Below are 15,506 nucleotides of genomic sequence, written 5' to 3'. Positions count from 1 at the left end.
CCTAACATTTTAATGTGATTACACATTGTTTGTTAATATAGAATGGGAGACATTTGAACAGCAGATTGCTTTGTGTGCTATTTTTATTTTTTAAAAAACCTTTCTTGCTTTCCAATAAATCCAGTTTTTCTTGAGTTTTTTTAAAGGTTGAGAGAATAGGTTAGTGAAATTTATCATTCTTTAATAATTAACAAATTAGCTACTGTGGTTTATGATAACTGGACTACGATTAGTCAAGGTTCCCATAAAGACTGCTGATCCTGATAAGGATAAAACTCTTCATTAAATCAATGAATGCAACATTATGAGTTTAACACAGCCAAGACTATTCAGTCGGTTCCACACATCAGTAAGAATGCAGATTTGCACATGCCATTTCTGGTATATACAAGCAATCACCAGTTGCTATCAAAATAACTCAAAACGGAACAGAAATTATCCAAATGGGTGGTCAGAATGATCCACAGTACCCCCAAACAATCAATATGTATTACTGTTGGAAGTCAGGAGTCAAACCCACTTGTTTAATTTGTTGGATAGACAGAAGAAAATGAAGAGTGAGCAGAGCTTGAAAAGATTAGTTAGGGCAATAACCCTGCAATCTCCAGCAGTTATGCAGGCTGGGAGATTCTGCAAGTTATTGTCCAAATATTCTTTCAACCTAAGGGCTGGATTTAATTTCAGAGAAGTTCTCTGAGACCCTGTTCTGCTGGTGAAGTCAAAAATGCGAGATCAAAAATGCCAGTTATATTTTAGGTTAAAACTCTTACTACCAGTAACTAAGCCTTTGGAAAGGCAATTCAAACCTTTAGCCTCTAAAAGCCCATTAAAAATAGAAAAACCACTAAATGATCTTGTCTGTGGAAATCAAGAATGCCAAATTCAGACCCCAAGAGAGCCCAATTCAGGCTGAGGTTCACAGCTTTTACTGCAGTAGGTGCTTTGTGGTCCCCGTATGATATAACAATAGTTTAGCCAGACTACTGGAATTAGGATAGCTCAATTCCTTCATAGGTCTTTTAACCAATTTAGGATGCATTTTGTCTAAACCTGGCAAATACTGAGTTTGGTTGGCAACCTTTTGGTTGGCAACAATTATTGCAGTCTCTGCACATATCCTCAAAATGTAGCATGGCAACATGCACTAGAGGGATTTTTTTTTTGAAGATTCTGAATCTTTGAGTTACACAGATTTCCAATCAGAAATTTTGAGGAGTAGAAGAAATAAACTGGCCTTACATCCCATCTAGTGGCTCTTGTTTAGAGGTGCAGGTGGAAAAGAGTTTCTTAAGATATTGGTGGGCTGGAAATGATCTACTTTGGTATAAAAATATGTTAGTAAATCTTCTTTTTCCTTACTCTCTACTGAAGTGAAATCAAAATATTAGTGTGTGTGTGTTTATTTATTTATTTAGGGTGGTTTGTTCAAATAGCACACACAAAAAATAAGAGCTTCTAAAATAAAAACCCTGAATAATCAGAGTTTTGGGAGGAGTAGGTATAAGACTAGGAATGGGTAGGGCAGCTAGGGATTAGGAAAGATCCTGAAGAGCAAAGACATACAATTAAGTGCCAAAGTCAGAATCATCCAGGCCATTGTTTTCCCCATTGTCATGTATGGATGTGAGACCTGGACAGTAAAAGAAGCAGACAGAAAGAAAATCAACACATTTGGGATGTGATGCTGTAGAAGAGTGCTTAGGGTACCATGGACAACCAAAAAGCCAAACAGATGGGCCCTTCAACAGATCAAATCAGAACTTTCCTTGGAGGTCAGGGTGCTCAAATTGAGGCTGTCGTACTTTGGCCACATAATGAGAAGGCATGGATCACTAGGGAAAACTATACTGTCAGGAAAGAAAGAAGATAGAAGAAGAAATGGAATGCTGCATGCCAGATGGATGGATTCAATAAGGGGGTGGGGTCACAGGCATCGGTTTGTAGGGCTGAGCAGAGCAGTGGAGGACAAGGAGTCTTGGAAGTGTCTCATCCACGGAGTCACCATGGGTTGGAGTCAACTCAAGGACAGCTAACAACAACGAAGTATAGATCAGCAAAAACACACATATATGCATTATATAATGTTAGCAATCGTATGTTCCCCCTAATTTTATGTAAGCGGGCTTAAGGCAACAATGTGACTGAGCATCCATTTCAAAATTTTATAGTAAATCCACAATACTGTCATGGTTTGCATAAAAGAAGAAGAGCTCTCAACACTTTAAGAAATACTGATATATTTTATATGAAAATTCCTTGAAAAATGCAATTTGCAGAGTTTACGTGAATGCATTAGCATGGTTGTCTGTACCAACCTCAGGCCAAATTTACAGGAAACTCTTCTTGTACATACCAAAACGAATGATTGAATAGGAGTTATTCCAGATTACTGAATGTTCTGCTATTGGTTCTGACAGTAATGTCTTCTTGTTCAGTTAACTTTGTTTCTATGAAGGAAAAAACATGTACCCGTTAATTCATTTCTCTCTTGAGGTGATAAAGTGTATGTCAAGGCTCATCCACTAATCTAAACTGATAACGAGTTTATTCTTTGGAGGGCAGGGGTATTGTTTATTTGTGTGCCATCAAGTCATGTGTTGATTTATGGTGACTTCATGGATTTCGTAGAGTTTTCTTAGGCAAGGAATAGTCAGAGGTAGTTTTCCCAGTTTCTTCCTCTAAAATATAGCCTACAGTACCTGGTATTTGTTGGTGATCCCCCATTCAAGTACTAACCCTGCTTAGCTTCCAAGATCAGATGGGATCTGGTGCCTTTAGGATATTTAGGCATGTCTGCACTTATCACTAGAGCTAGCATTAAAGTGGAGAAACTCTAGTTTCTCTTCAAATTATATCCTTTTACTAACCAGGGCCAACCCTGCTTAGCTTCCAAGATTAGAAGGGATCTGGTGCCTTTAGGGAATTTTGGCTAGGTATTGTGTATGAACTGTTAGAGAACACAATTTGTAAAAAAAAACCCTCATCATGGAACTGTTGTATATCCTTCACAGGCTCTACACTTTAGATGGAAAACTTGTTGAGAGTGGGTTGGATTTGCAAAATGGACAGTTTTATGTTGCAGTTGGTAGAGATAAATTTAAGAAGTTGCCCTACAGTGAATTAATGTTCAGCAAGTCCACAATGAGGAGACCTTATGGGTAAGTTAATGTGTTTTTGCACTAGCCATAGTTATGATTTATGATTGTGTTTATGAACAACATTTCTGATAGCACAGCACTATAAATCAAATAGCTGATATTGTAAAGGTTTTACAAAAAGTATATGAAGGACTAGATCACACAGTGCAAGGGTCTATTTTCTGTGTTTTTCCATGTGAGCATGTACCTGTTTCTTACTGATTTTACATTTTGGAATTTTAAAACTACTAATTTATTGGTTAAATTATCTTCCCTTTGCTCCAGTGAACACAAGTTGACATACACGGCTCTCCCCATCCATACTTTATTCTTGCAACAAATCTGTGAAGTAAGGCTACTTGATGATGGTGATGATGATGATAATTTATATCTTGCCTAAAATCTTGCCTAAAACTCAACATGGCTTGCAATTTAAAAGAGCAACACAAATTAAAAAAAAACACAAAAAATGAACATTAAGATAGAATGAAATTATTCACAGTATTAAAACACAGTATCATATTAAAAGAATAAAATGCAATTTGAAAAAGATAAAAAGCTATTTAAAACAGATCAGTTTAAAACAATGTAGCACACCCTACCCTGTTCTTTTATGCTTTCTGTTTTAAAGCCTATCAAAATAAAAAGATTTTAGTCTGTTGACAACAAGGAGAGGACCATTCTGACCTCTCTGGGAAGGGACTTCTAGAGTTTAGGGGCAGCAACTTAGAAGGCTCTCTTTTGTATCCCCACCAACCATGCTTGCAATGGTGGTGGGACTGAGATAAGGCCTCTCATGATGATCCCATGGCCTGGACAGACCCATACTATTATTGTTGTTGTTGTTGTTATTAACCTTTATTTATGAAGCGCTGTAAATTTACACAGCGCTGTACATACAATCTTTTCAATTAGATGGTTCCCTGCCCTCGGGCTTACAATCTAAAAAGACATGACACAGAAGGAGAAGGGAGTGGTGGTGGGAAAGGGTAAGAGGTCCAGCAGTTCCTCTCTACCTCTGAGGCCTGGACCAAGGCAGATGGACTGGAGGGAAGGCTTGGCTTCATAATGGATGGCTAATCTTCTTCCAGGGAAAATACATACTCTCAAGTAGGATAATACATATACAGTACATAGCAATACAGGAAATGGTTCGATAAACAGGCACCAAAAGAACATCAAATAGTAAGTGACAATTATGCAATGCCTGGGAAGGCTTCTCTGAACAGGATGGTTTTCAACTCCGTTTTGAAGCTGGTTAAAGAAGTGATGGCTCTTGCTTGTGGGGGAAGAAGGTTCCCGGAGTGAGGGGCAGCGAGTGAAAAGGGGCGAATCCGGGATGGGGCAGAGGAAGATACAGGGAGATACAATCTGCCAGATAGCCTGGATCTGAGTCAAAAGGGCTTTATAGGTCATAAACAGCACCTTGCATTGTGTCAAGAAACAAACTGGCAGCCAGTAACAGATTGCGATCTCTGTAACTTGCCCCAGTTAACAGTCTGGCTGCAGGTCTTTGGACCAGCTGAGGTTTCTGAACACACTTCAAAGGCAGCCCCATGTAGAGTACACTACAGTAGTCTAAATGGGATGTAACTAAGGCATGTACCACCATGACTAGATCCTACATCTCAAGGAAAGGGCACAGTTGGTACACATGTTTTAAATGTACAAAAGCACTCCTGGCCACTGTAGAAACCTAAGCTTTGAGATTCAAAGCTGAGTCTGGGAGTGCATTCAAACTGCATACCTATGGCTTTGGGGAAGTGTAACCCTGAAGTGTAGGCTGAATCCCTATTTCCTGATTTGCCTTCCAACTGACCAGGGGCATCTCTGTCTTGCCTGGATTAAGTTTCAGTTTGTTTGCCCTCTTTCAGTACATTACTGAAGACAGTCACAGTTTTAGGACCAGGGCAGCCTCCTTGGATTAGAGTGGAAAGGAGTAATAGATTTGGATGTCATCAGCATATTGATTTGCACCACATTCCAAAATTCTGGATAACCTCTTCAGTGGTTTCTTGTATATGTTAAACAGCAAGGGGGACAAAACAGAATCCTGAGGAACCCCTAAGGCCAGTTGCCAGAAGGTTGAACAGGAGTCCCCCAGAACCACTTTCTGGATTTGCCCTTCCAGGAAGGAGTGGATCCCCTGTAAAAGAATGTCTCCAATTCCCATCCAATCCAGGCAGCCCAGAAAGATATCATGGTTAATGGAATCAAGGGCCACTGAGAACTCCAGCAGAACTGACAAGAATGCACTCCCTCTATCCAGTCCCCTGTGTAGGTCATCCATAAAGGTAGCCAAAGTTATCTCGGTCCCATAACTAGGCCTGAAACCAGATTGAAATGCATCTAGATAATCTGTTGCATCCAGAAACCCCGGGGCTGGGAACCTAGCACATGCTCCAATACCTTGCTCTCAAATGGAATGCCTAGCCCAAGGCCACCCAGTGAGTTTCTTTACTTAGTGGAGACTAGAACCTGGATCTCACAAGTCGCAGTCCACTATTTTAGTCTGACTCCAGTCTTCTCAATACAGATTTAATTAATTTAATTATGAAATTTCATTGGATTTTTATTAGATTTACACCCTTTTTAGAACAGGTATGAGAAAAGGTTTGTCATCATCACCATTTATACCCTGCCTTTTGGCCAAAAGTGGACAAAATATACTATATCATCACTTGCATCAGACATCTTGAGAAGATGTGATGATTGCTAGCAATAAATGGAGCAGTTTTAATATAATTATTTATTATCCTGAACATATTCAGACTCTTTAGAACGTAAAATAAAATTATTTGTTTCTGTAGTGCAAAAGCATCCTCTTTGCCTCCTGCTGGTGGATCTGGAAAGTCTAAAGGAAGTGTAAGTATCACAATACATGGTAATCAACAAGCTCAGTTCCAACAGATGGGAGGCCACTTTGGGTGTGGATACAGAGCACACAAATATTCTTCTTAAGGCAAGAGGTGTGAAGCACATCAACTTGTTCTTCTTGTAGTTCTATCAGATCGAAAGCCACACTCAAATAAATCTAGAATGCATTGCCTTTCCGCCTTAAAAACCAAAGTATAATAATATCAAGTTTACAGTTTAGGATTGTTGTTGTTGTTGTTGTGTGCTTTCAAGTCATTTCTGACTTGTGGCAACCATAAGGCAAACCCATCATGGTTTTTTTCTTGGCAGAATTTGTTTAGAGAGGGCTTGCCCTTTCCTTCCTCTGTGGCTGAGAGAGTGTGATGCCCAAAGTTATCCAGTGGGTTTCAATGACGGAGTGGAGAATGAAAGCTGGTCTCACAGTGTCCTTGAGTCCAGTGCTCTAACCACTACACCATACTGGCTCTCACAGTTGAGGAACACTGACAGCAAAAAAACCCCAACAACTATGTATAGATGTATAAATTTAATAAGGATAAGCAAAACCTTTCCCCTGACATTTTCACAAATTAATTAGTGCTTCTTCTTTTTTGATGAATGATCATGCCAGTCAAAATCTACTGACACAGGAGAAACAGTCACCTCTCCTCTACTGCCAAAGGGCATGGACAAGAATGGACAAAATCAAGAGTTTAGGAAACCTGCAAAATCAAAAGCGACAATCAAATCTCATACTCTCCCTGATAATGGTAAGTACTCAAAATTCATAGCACAGTGCGGATATTTTGGGAAGCTCCATAAAACTTAGAAGCCAGTTGGTTCAGGGGTTGTGATCTGTCTCAAAAGCATATATCAGTTGGCTGCCACATTTTTCACTAGCTATAGGTTTTGAACAATCTTCAAGGGCCACCCAATGTAGAATGCATTACAGTATTCAAGAGGCAATTAAGGCATATGGCTACATCTGCCTTTCATAGGAAGAGGTGCAGCTGACACACCATTTGAGCCTGGGCCGACACTCTTGGCCCTAGTAGCCACTTAGCCTTCCAGGAGTTTCTCTCCCTGCCATTTTTTTCTACATTATCTTCTTGTCCACATGGACCTTGTCCCTTCCACTTACAGGATACTTTTTCCTGTTGTGCTTACATCATTGTGTATATGTACAGTGCACCTAAGTTATACACAGCTTTGAGCATATGTATTCAAGCCGTGTGGGAGCGCGTGGGGTGCAAGGGGTGGCGTGTCCTATTCAGATGAATGGGGTGCACGCCCATAGCAGACCTGTCCTAGCCCCTGAGATTCCAGAGCCAAAATATGAGGCCAAGAGGTGACCCCCCCCTTGTGATGTCACAGAATAATGAGCCCTGGTGATGTTACAAAGGATAATCCCGGGTGATGTCATTAAGCAGACTACATTAAGCATGAGTCACAGTTGCAGTGTATGCCTCCGAAATACCCCCCCCCCCAAAAAAAAACCCTAAGTCTGATATATGAGGGAAACATGTATACATACCATTTCCAAGGTAGTGCTCTCACTTGAAACCACCATCCCTCTGCCTGAGGACTAGAGAAGAGGGTCCAGGCCCTGATGTTCCTGGCCATCTATTTAGAGTAGATGACTTTTGAAGTTCTAGCTCTAAAAGAGTGGCTTTATTAAAACACACATATATAGTCACACACACCTAAAATAATTAAGCTAAATTGTTGGGAACAAAAGCTAAAAGTATCAGTGTTGGTTAGGGTCAAATTGTAGTCCTCCAGATGTTGGTGGATTGCAACCTCCATTAGTTTTAGCCACCATTGCCAGTGGTAAGAAATGTTGTGGGTTGCTGCCCAGCAACATCTGGAGGCCTGTATTTTATACACTTCTGAATAGCTAATGAAATCATGGGGCTTCCCTTCAGGCTGGTGGCAAATATGAGGTTTCCATCCTTATTATGAAGGTCCCACTGCTGTGGCCACCAAAGGTTTTCAACTTTTATCCCACCAGCTGTGGGGATTATATTTGGGCAATGCCACCAGTGCCACCAACTTTGAGGATTTCTCTCAGGCAATCCCTCAACAATGTCCAAATATGGGGTTTCTACCCTTTAACCAACCAACTGTGAAGACCTCCATGGTGTTTACTACAGTCACCAAGAGTGAGGGCTTTCCCTGATTTGCACCTCTGTGCAACCAATTTTGGGGACCATTTAAATACCCTCAAGATACATATGAGAATTTATGCAACTTCTATCCTCAGTGGGTGCCACCTCTCTTTTTTCACCACGGATTCCTTGCCTGAATCCAAGCTCTCAGATAGATAGTATTTCTGGAGACCAAGAGTGTATAAAACAAAAACAATTCTTTATTTACTGACGTTAATTGTAACACAGCAGATTATTTATTTATTACGTTTGAAACACGACATTCACTCTATCTCACTCCTCTTAAGCTGACTCAGACCCTTACCGATCACTCAATTCAAATCCAAGCCTAGTCTAACTCACACCCTTTTCTAACCGTACTCTTCTCAAACCCCAGACTAACTCCTCACCCCAACTGACCTCCCAGTTGTCATTCACCAGCCTTTTGCAAATCTCCTAAAACATTCCACCAATCAACATTCACTTCTCTCACTCCTCCCATTAGCTCCTTGTGTGTTGTGTGTCTTCAAGTTGTTTCTGACTTATGTGACCCTAAGGTGAACCTATCATGGAGGTTTTTTTGGACAAGATTTGTTCAGAGGAGGTTAGCCATTGCTTTCCCCTGTGGCCGAGAGAGTGTGACTTGCCCAAGTTCGCCCTGTGGTTTCCATAGCCAAGCAAGAATTGAATTTTGATCTGCAGAGTCCTAATCCAACACTCAAACCACTACACCATGCTCCTTACTCTTATACTAAAATACAACAAATAAATCCCACAACTATTTCCAATGTCCATGACATTACAAGAATCTTCCAGGTCTCAAAAGGAAAAAACTTATCATGAACTTGGGGACAACAACCAGCCTGGAGGTCTTCTCAGGTCCTGAAGCATCTTGTGGCTAGACACAAGTTTGAATGCAACCACTAAGCTTGCTAACGTAACATGTATATTTACAGTATAATGTTGGTAGAAGGAGTGTAAGCCTTCTTAAAAAAGTATGAAGGAAACTCATTTTAGCTTTGTAATAATTGTCATTAAAATGGTGTATCTAAATAACCTAAAATGACTTAAAATAGGCTTACCTATCGTGAGTACCTCTGTTTTCTCTGGATTCAGTCTTAGTTTGTTTTCCCTCATCCAGCCCATTACTGATCCAAGGCAGGCATCCAGAGAAGAGATGCCTTCCCTAGTCACTGCAATAGTCGGGGACATAGAGAAATAAATTTGGGTGTCATCAGCGTACTGATGACACCACACCCCATGTCTCCAGATGATCTCTTCCAGTGGCTTCATATAAATGTTGAAAAGCATGAGGGACACCAGATGTCAGCTCTCTCTTGGAAGAGCAGCTGTCCCCCAGCATCACCATCTGGAATCTGCCCGAGAGGTAGGAATGGAACCACTGGAGTACAGTGCCCCCAATACCTAACTCCCTCAGGCGTTCCAGAAGGATACCATGGTCTATGGTATTGAATGCTGCTGAGATGTCCAAGAGCACCAGCAGGAACTTAAGTCCTTAGCAAGTCCCAGTGTGTGCTAAGGGGAGTTCATTGTAGATTCACTGGGTGGTGGCAGCTTGACTAGAGGATCTCAAGGGGGATCATTCAGCTCAGCAGGGAGCAGGAACAGAGACCCAGGAGACTCTAGGGGAAATTAAAGGGATCCGCTGGGTCTAAGGGCCAAGAACAGGGTGGCTGTTTGGCTGCTTGGATCCCAGGGATCATCACAAAAGTACTTCACTTAGGGTGGAAAAATGAAATGCACAGATATAGGATGGGTGATACCTAGCTGAACAAGACTACGTGTGAAAGGGATCTGGGAGTCCAAGTAGAAAACAAGTTGAACATGAGTCAACAGTGTGATGCGGCAGCTAAAAAGGCCAATGCAATTTTAGGATGCATCAATAAAAGTATAGTGTCTAGATCGAGGGAAGTAATAGTGCCACTATTCTGCTTTGGTTAGGCCCCACCTGGAATATTGTGTCCAGTTCTGGGCACCACAATTCAAAAAGGATGTTGAGATACTGGAGCATGTCCAAAGGAGGGTGACCAAAATGGTGAAGGGTCTGGAAAACATGTCCTATGAGGAATGACTTAGGGAGCTGGGGATGTTTAGCCTGGAGAAGAGATGGTTAAGAGGTGATATGATAGCTCTCTTTAAATACTTAAAGGGATGCCATATTGAGGAGGGAGCAAGCTTGTTTTCTGCTGCTCCAGAGAACAGGACCCAGAACAATGGATGCAAGCTCCAGGAAAAGAGATTCCACCTTAACATTAGGAGGAACTTCCTGACAGTAAGGTCTGTTCAACAGTGAAACACACTCCCCTGGAGTGTGGTGGAGTCTCCTTCTTTGGAGGTCTTTAAATGGAGGCTGGATGGCCATTTGTCGGGGATGTTTTGATTGGGAGTTCCTCCATGGCAGGGGGTTGGACTGGATGGCCCTTGTGGCCTCTTCCAGCTCTACAATTCTATGGTTCTGTAATGAATGAATAAATCAAGAGTGGTGGGAAATAGGCAATATAAGCCATACTTGACTTCATTGAGCCATAATGGTTGAGATTTGTTCCCATGTATATAAGCAATGAGCATGGTGTGTGTTGGACTGTGACGCTGGAGGCCAGGGTTCGAACCCCTAGTCAGCCATGGGAACTCATTTGGTGAACTTCAATGAGTCATACTCTCTCAGCCACAGAGGAAGGCCAAGGCATCCCTCCTCTGAACAAATCTTGCCAAGAAAACAATGTGATATGCTCATTTTAGAGTTGCCATAAGTTGCAAATGACTTGAAGATAACAACAACTATAAGCAGGGACAGAACACATTCTTTGTATGCAGAAGGTGCCCCCTTCACTCCCTAGTATGAGGGGTCGGTCTGGGAAAAATTTGCCTCCTCTGTTCCTTTGGCTGATGATGGCATAGCTTACAGCACACACAAACAGTTAAAGCACGCGATGGTTTATTATGAGTTTATCAATATGATGTATGATGAAGAATGTGTTGTCAAATGAATGCATCCTTAAATTCAAATTAACAACATGCTGCTTTCTGTTAGTATCAATGAGATCTGAGCACTAGTTCAGTCAATGTATTTTGTAGTAAACAGATCCTATATGAAGGCCCACAGAAGTGTACAGATTTTCATTTAACTTTCAGCGGACATTTTACTAAATCTATAATTGTTCTAGAGCATCTGCTTAGCATTTTACTTGAAATTGCTAGGAATTGGTAAATAAATGTCAAATCAAAGGCTGTAAAGTTGGTGGTGAATGTATTTTGATGGAATTTGTGACCAACAAAAGTGAAAAAGTACTTGGAGAACCAAGGTCTGATAAGATGCCTTAAATTTCATTCTTACATTGAAATCTATAAATGTGCACATAAATAATCTTAAAACTTGGACACATCCCTATTGCTTCCTCTTAGACAACACTGGGAGAACGATGTGATAATCAATCAACCAACCAATCAATCAATCACTTTCCAAGCAGCTTCAACATACTTTTTCTCTCTCCAAGTCAATATTAAATGGCATGTGAGATGCTGTTGATATTTCACACAACACAATTTATATTCCTGCCTTGCTTACACCCTTGTATACACAAATTGTTGTGCCAGAGCTGTTTCTTTTTCTGTATTAATATGCAGTGCATACTTTAACAACAGTCCTTGAGCAAACTATGTCCTCGAATAAGAAAACTAAAAAGCTAAGATCATGGTGTAGAAAATACTTTTTTTACTAAAAAGCTAAGACCACGGTCTAGAAAAGACCTTTTTAGTGTTTTATTGGTTATTTTCTATAAATAGTCCATATTATTATATTGTTGTTATAAAACTTCAGTAATAATAAACTTAGTTCATATTGCTTGAGAACATTTATCTTTAAATGATATTTGATTCTTATCCCTATCGTATGTTCTGCAACAACAGAACCTGATATAAGATTACATGTTCACTATATGCTCATAAATCACCTTGTGCCTTGTTGAATGCTGCTTCATATCTCTGAGAAAACCTGTTCCTGTGCTAAGGGCTAGAAATGGCCACCTGAGTCCTCAAAATCAGTAAATAAAACATTGTAGCTACAGTATTTAATAATAATTCACATTGTTCACCCCAGACACTCACTTTTTTCTAGCATTCCAATGCTCTTGGTGTTCATTTTTCAGGACATGTGGCATCAAATCTGTTTTTTTTTTTTAAATTGCATTGTTTTCCCAATTGATTTCTAGACACAATTTAACAATCTGGGTGATTCTTATGACTAATGCTATTTATTTATTTAATTAATTTATATGCTGCCTTTCTACTGGAAAGATACCCAAGGTGACTCACAGATAAAATAGTTTCAAAGCTTTACAATAATATTTTTTTAAAACAATTAAAATCATCATGCTAAAACCATATAAAATCATATAAAACATAACAAAAGTTAAAAACATAAATAGAGCACACAGCCCATATAACAACCCCGCCAAATAGTGAAGAAAAGTAAAGAAGGTGCAACTATTCAGCAGGAATACATAATAAAATAAAACCACCCAAGCAAGCTAAATTCAAGCTGATATTAAAGTGACAAAACAAGCCAAGTGCTGTTGTTGTTCTGGAAGCTTCTCTCTCTCTCTCTCTCTCTCTCTCTCTCTCTTAACTCACTTTGTAGGAGATACCTTTAACCCAATCAGTAAATTGGAGTTTGCTGGCTAAGTATCTTTAGCCTAAATCCAAAGTGTACAAGCACTTATAAAAAGAAACTAAACACAAATTTAAGGTAAGGAGGTCTACATTTTGCAACAGTGAAAAAAAATTTATTTAGCAAATTGAGTGTTTCTCCAATTTTTATACCATCCTTGATCAACAACAACATAAACACTGTTTCCTCTATTGTACTGTTCTTTGCCTCCTTCCTCAGAGGTTATGAGAAATAATTTGCCATAGCACGATGATACTTCAAAATATCAAAAGCCAAAAGTATTGCACCTGAAAAGGTTTTCTTCCTGTGCTTTTGCCTGATGAGGACATCTGAATTTAAGACTCACTGAGCTGTGTGGCATTTATTTCTCGGTAAATATCCCTAGGGCTTGGCCATTGCTGTTTAAAAGTGGATGTAGTTAACCTGGGCTCAATCCAGTCTTCTGTAAATAAGTGCTGTGCCTATAGTGGTGAGAACTGAGCTTGTTATTATTAGCTTTAAGAACACCCCTGTTTTACCTACCTAGTTCAGTTTTTATTTATTCTTATTGCACTAAATTCATGGTAAATTAATATCACCTTGCCTCACTACAGCTCTCTCTCTCTCTCTCTCTCTCTCTCTCTCTCTCTCTCTCTCTATATATATATATATATATATATATTCAAATGAATGTAGCAAGGGCTGCTTTTTGAACAGTAACCTGTTCCATATGTATGACAGATTTATAATTCTCTTGAGACATTTTAATATGAATTCCCACAGCAATATATGGATTTCACTTTCCTTGCCTTCTTTTCTTGGTTTAGTGAAGAATGGTAAACAATGCCCTATCCTCTCCATCCATTTTAGGTATCTGTTGGATTTAATGAACAATGCATTTCTTATGCTGTAATTTTTCCCATTCTAACATTATGAAGCAGCATCTGGTATATTCCATTGACTACTTTTTGTAGATAGATTTAAGTCCCACTCTTACACACAGAGCTTACAGCTCTGTAAATGCCCCTGATTTCCATAAAATATTCAGGGCAGACTGTTATTACCATGATTATTTTTCCCTAATGCTAAACTTCAATCAGCCTCAAATTTGAAATGCATTACATGGTTATGCATAATACTATCATTTGAGCTGCAATAAAAATTTTATTTTTAGTGCTGCCTAGGAAAGGAGCTTATGCAACAAACATTAATTCCCCATGTTTAATTATTTAAACATATATTGATTTCTTATTAGTTTGAATTTATAACTCATTTGCTATTTAATACAGCCATGTAATTTTCTTGTTTACTGAAGTGTACTAGGTTTCTGTCAGGCTGGATGGATATACACAGCTTGATAAAACTGGAAAATGCCTTTCAGTCATTTAGAACACAGGAAACTTGTGTTCTACTAACTTTTTAGAGGTTAGCTAGGAACCAATTTGCTCCTGCAAAATTCCCATGCTTTCCTCTATTGCAGGACCTGTTATGCAAAGGTGCTAGAGTAGACAGTCCTGTTTGGCGCATCATACCATTTGTTCTCTTCCATTATCTCCAGGCAACAAGACCCACCTTCCCCTCTCCTCTTTGCTCTGAACATCTCTTGTGTATGCTCAGTGTATGATCTCCTATTCCTCCCCCTCTTACCTTGTCACTTGGTTGAGAATAGTGAAAATTTTAGTACTGAAGTCCTTAAAGTTGGTGGTTTCACTTAACACCTGCACTGCTCTGCTTAGTTTCCTTTCCTGCTCCTATCTACTCTGCACACGCCTGTTATTTTGTTATCTTCTCTGACTCTCACCAACCAATATGTTATGGACTAGAACTGGTAAATTCCACTTGGCAAATCCTTCTTATATTATGAACTTTATCACTTTCCATGAGGGTAGAATTCCATGAGGGTAGAATTCAGAGACATATCCACGTTACTTTGGAATATCAATATATTCAAAGATATTTTTTGTGGTTTTTTTCAGGCTATGTGTCCATGTTCTAGAAGAGTTTCTTCCTTGATTTTTTGCCAGCATCTGTGGCTGACATCTTCAGAGAAGATGCCAGCCACAGATGCTGGCAAAACGTGAGGAAGAAAATCTTCTAGAAAATGGACACATAGCCCGAAAAACCCACAAAAAACTATGGATGCCCGCCATGAAAGCTTTCGACTTCACAGTATGCAAAGAGATCATGTAGCACCTTGCTTTGAGATTAACTGTGTGAAATAAGTTGTAGCATAAGCTTTTGTAGACTTGGTCTACTCTATTTCCTCAGATGAGGAACTATTACTAGTGAGGAGGTACGAAAGCTTATTCTACAGCTTCTTTCACACAGTTAATCTCAAAGGTGCCACAAGATCTCTTTGCATACAGGAACTTAGTGAGTTTAGGGAAGCTATTTTTCCACCTCAGCCTTAATCTGCTGTCTGATGTATGGGTGCAATAAACTTGATCTTCCTTGCCATACCATTGCAAGGCTTATGGAAATGAAATGGATGAAGGACTTTGAAATCTCTTGAGAATTATACAAATTATAGGTATTATGCTTACTAGAAAAATGTGTGAATGTGAGAGGGCAGGTTTTATATTTTGAAGGATCTCTAGGGAGGATATGTTGTGCTTGATATATTCTGCTTTGTATACACAAATCTTAAGTATTATAATTGCTGGAAAATGTGTGTGTGTAAGTGTAAATAAGAAAGCTGCT

At 39.6% G+C, this 15,506-nt stretch overlaps 1 protein-coding gene across 3 annotated transcripts in view; it reads left to right on the top strand.

The window, feature by feature from the left end:
- DCDC2 (doublecortin domain containing 2) overlaps nt 1–15,506 on the top strand; it is a 68,234-nt gene that overhangs the window by 37,798 nt on the left and 14,930 nt on the right. For all 3 annotated transcript variants that reach the window (XM_089516843.1, XM_089516844.1, XM_089516845.1), the window contains 3 exons: nt 3,012–3,158; nt 5,948–6,002; nt 6,625–6,763. In XM_089516843.1, coding sequence (XP_089372969.1) covers nt 3,012–3,158; nt 5,948–6,002; nt 6,625–6,763 — 341 coding nt within the window. The remainder of the gene's footprint in view (nt 1–3,011; nt 3,159–5,947; nt 6,003–6,624; nt 6,764–15,506) is intronic.

The sequence above is a fragment of the Sceloporus occidentalis genome, unplaced genomic scaffold (assembly GCF_023333645.1).
Source record: "Sceloporus occidentalis isolate IW3139 unplaced genomic scaffold, rSceOcc1.0.p SCAF_3, whole genome shotgun sequence".
In the NCBI taxonomy this organism is placed as follows: Eukaryota; Metazoa; Chordata; class Lepidosauria; order Squamata; family Phrynosomatidae; genus Sceloporus; species Sceloporus occidentalis.
This window is presented reverse-complemented; position numbering and strand designations above follow the sequence as displayed.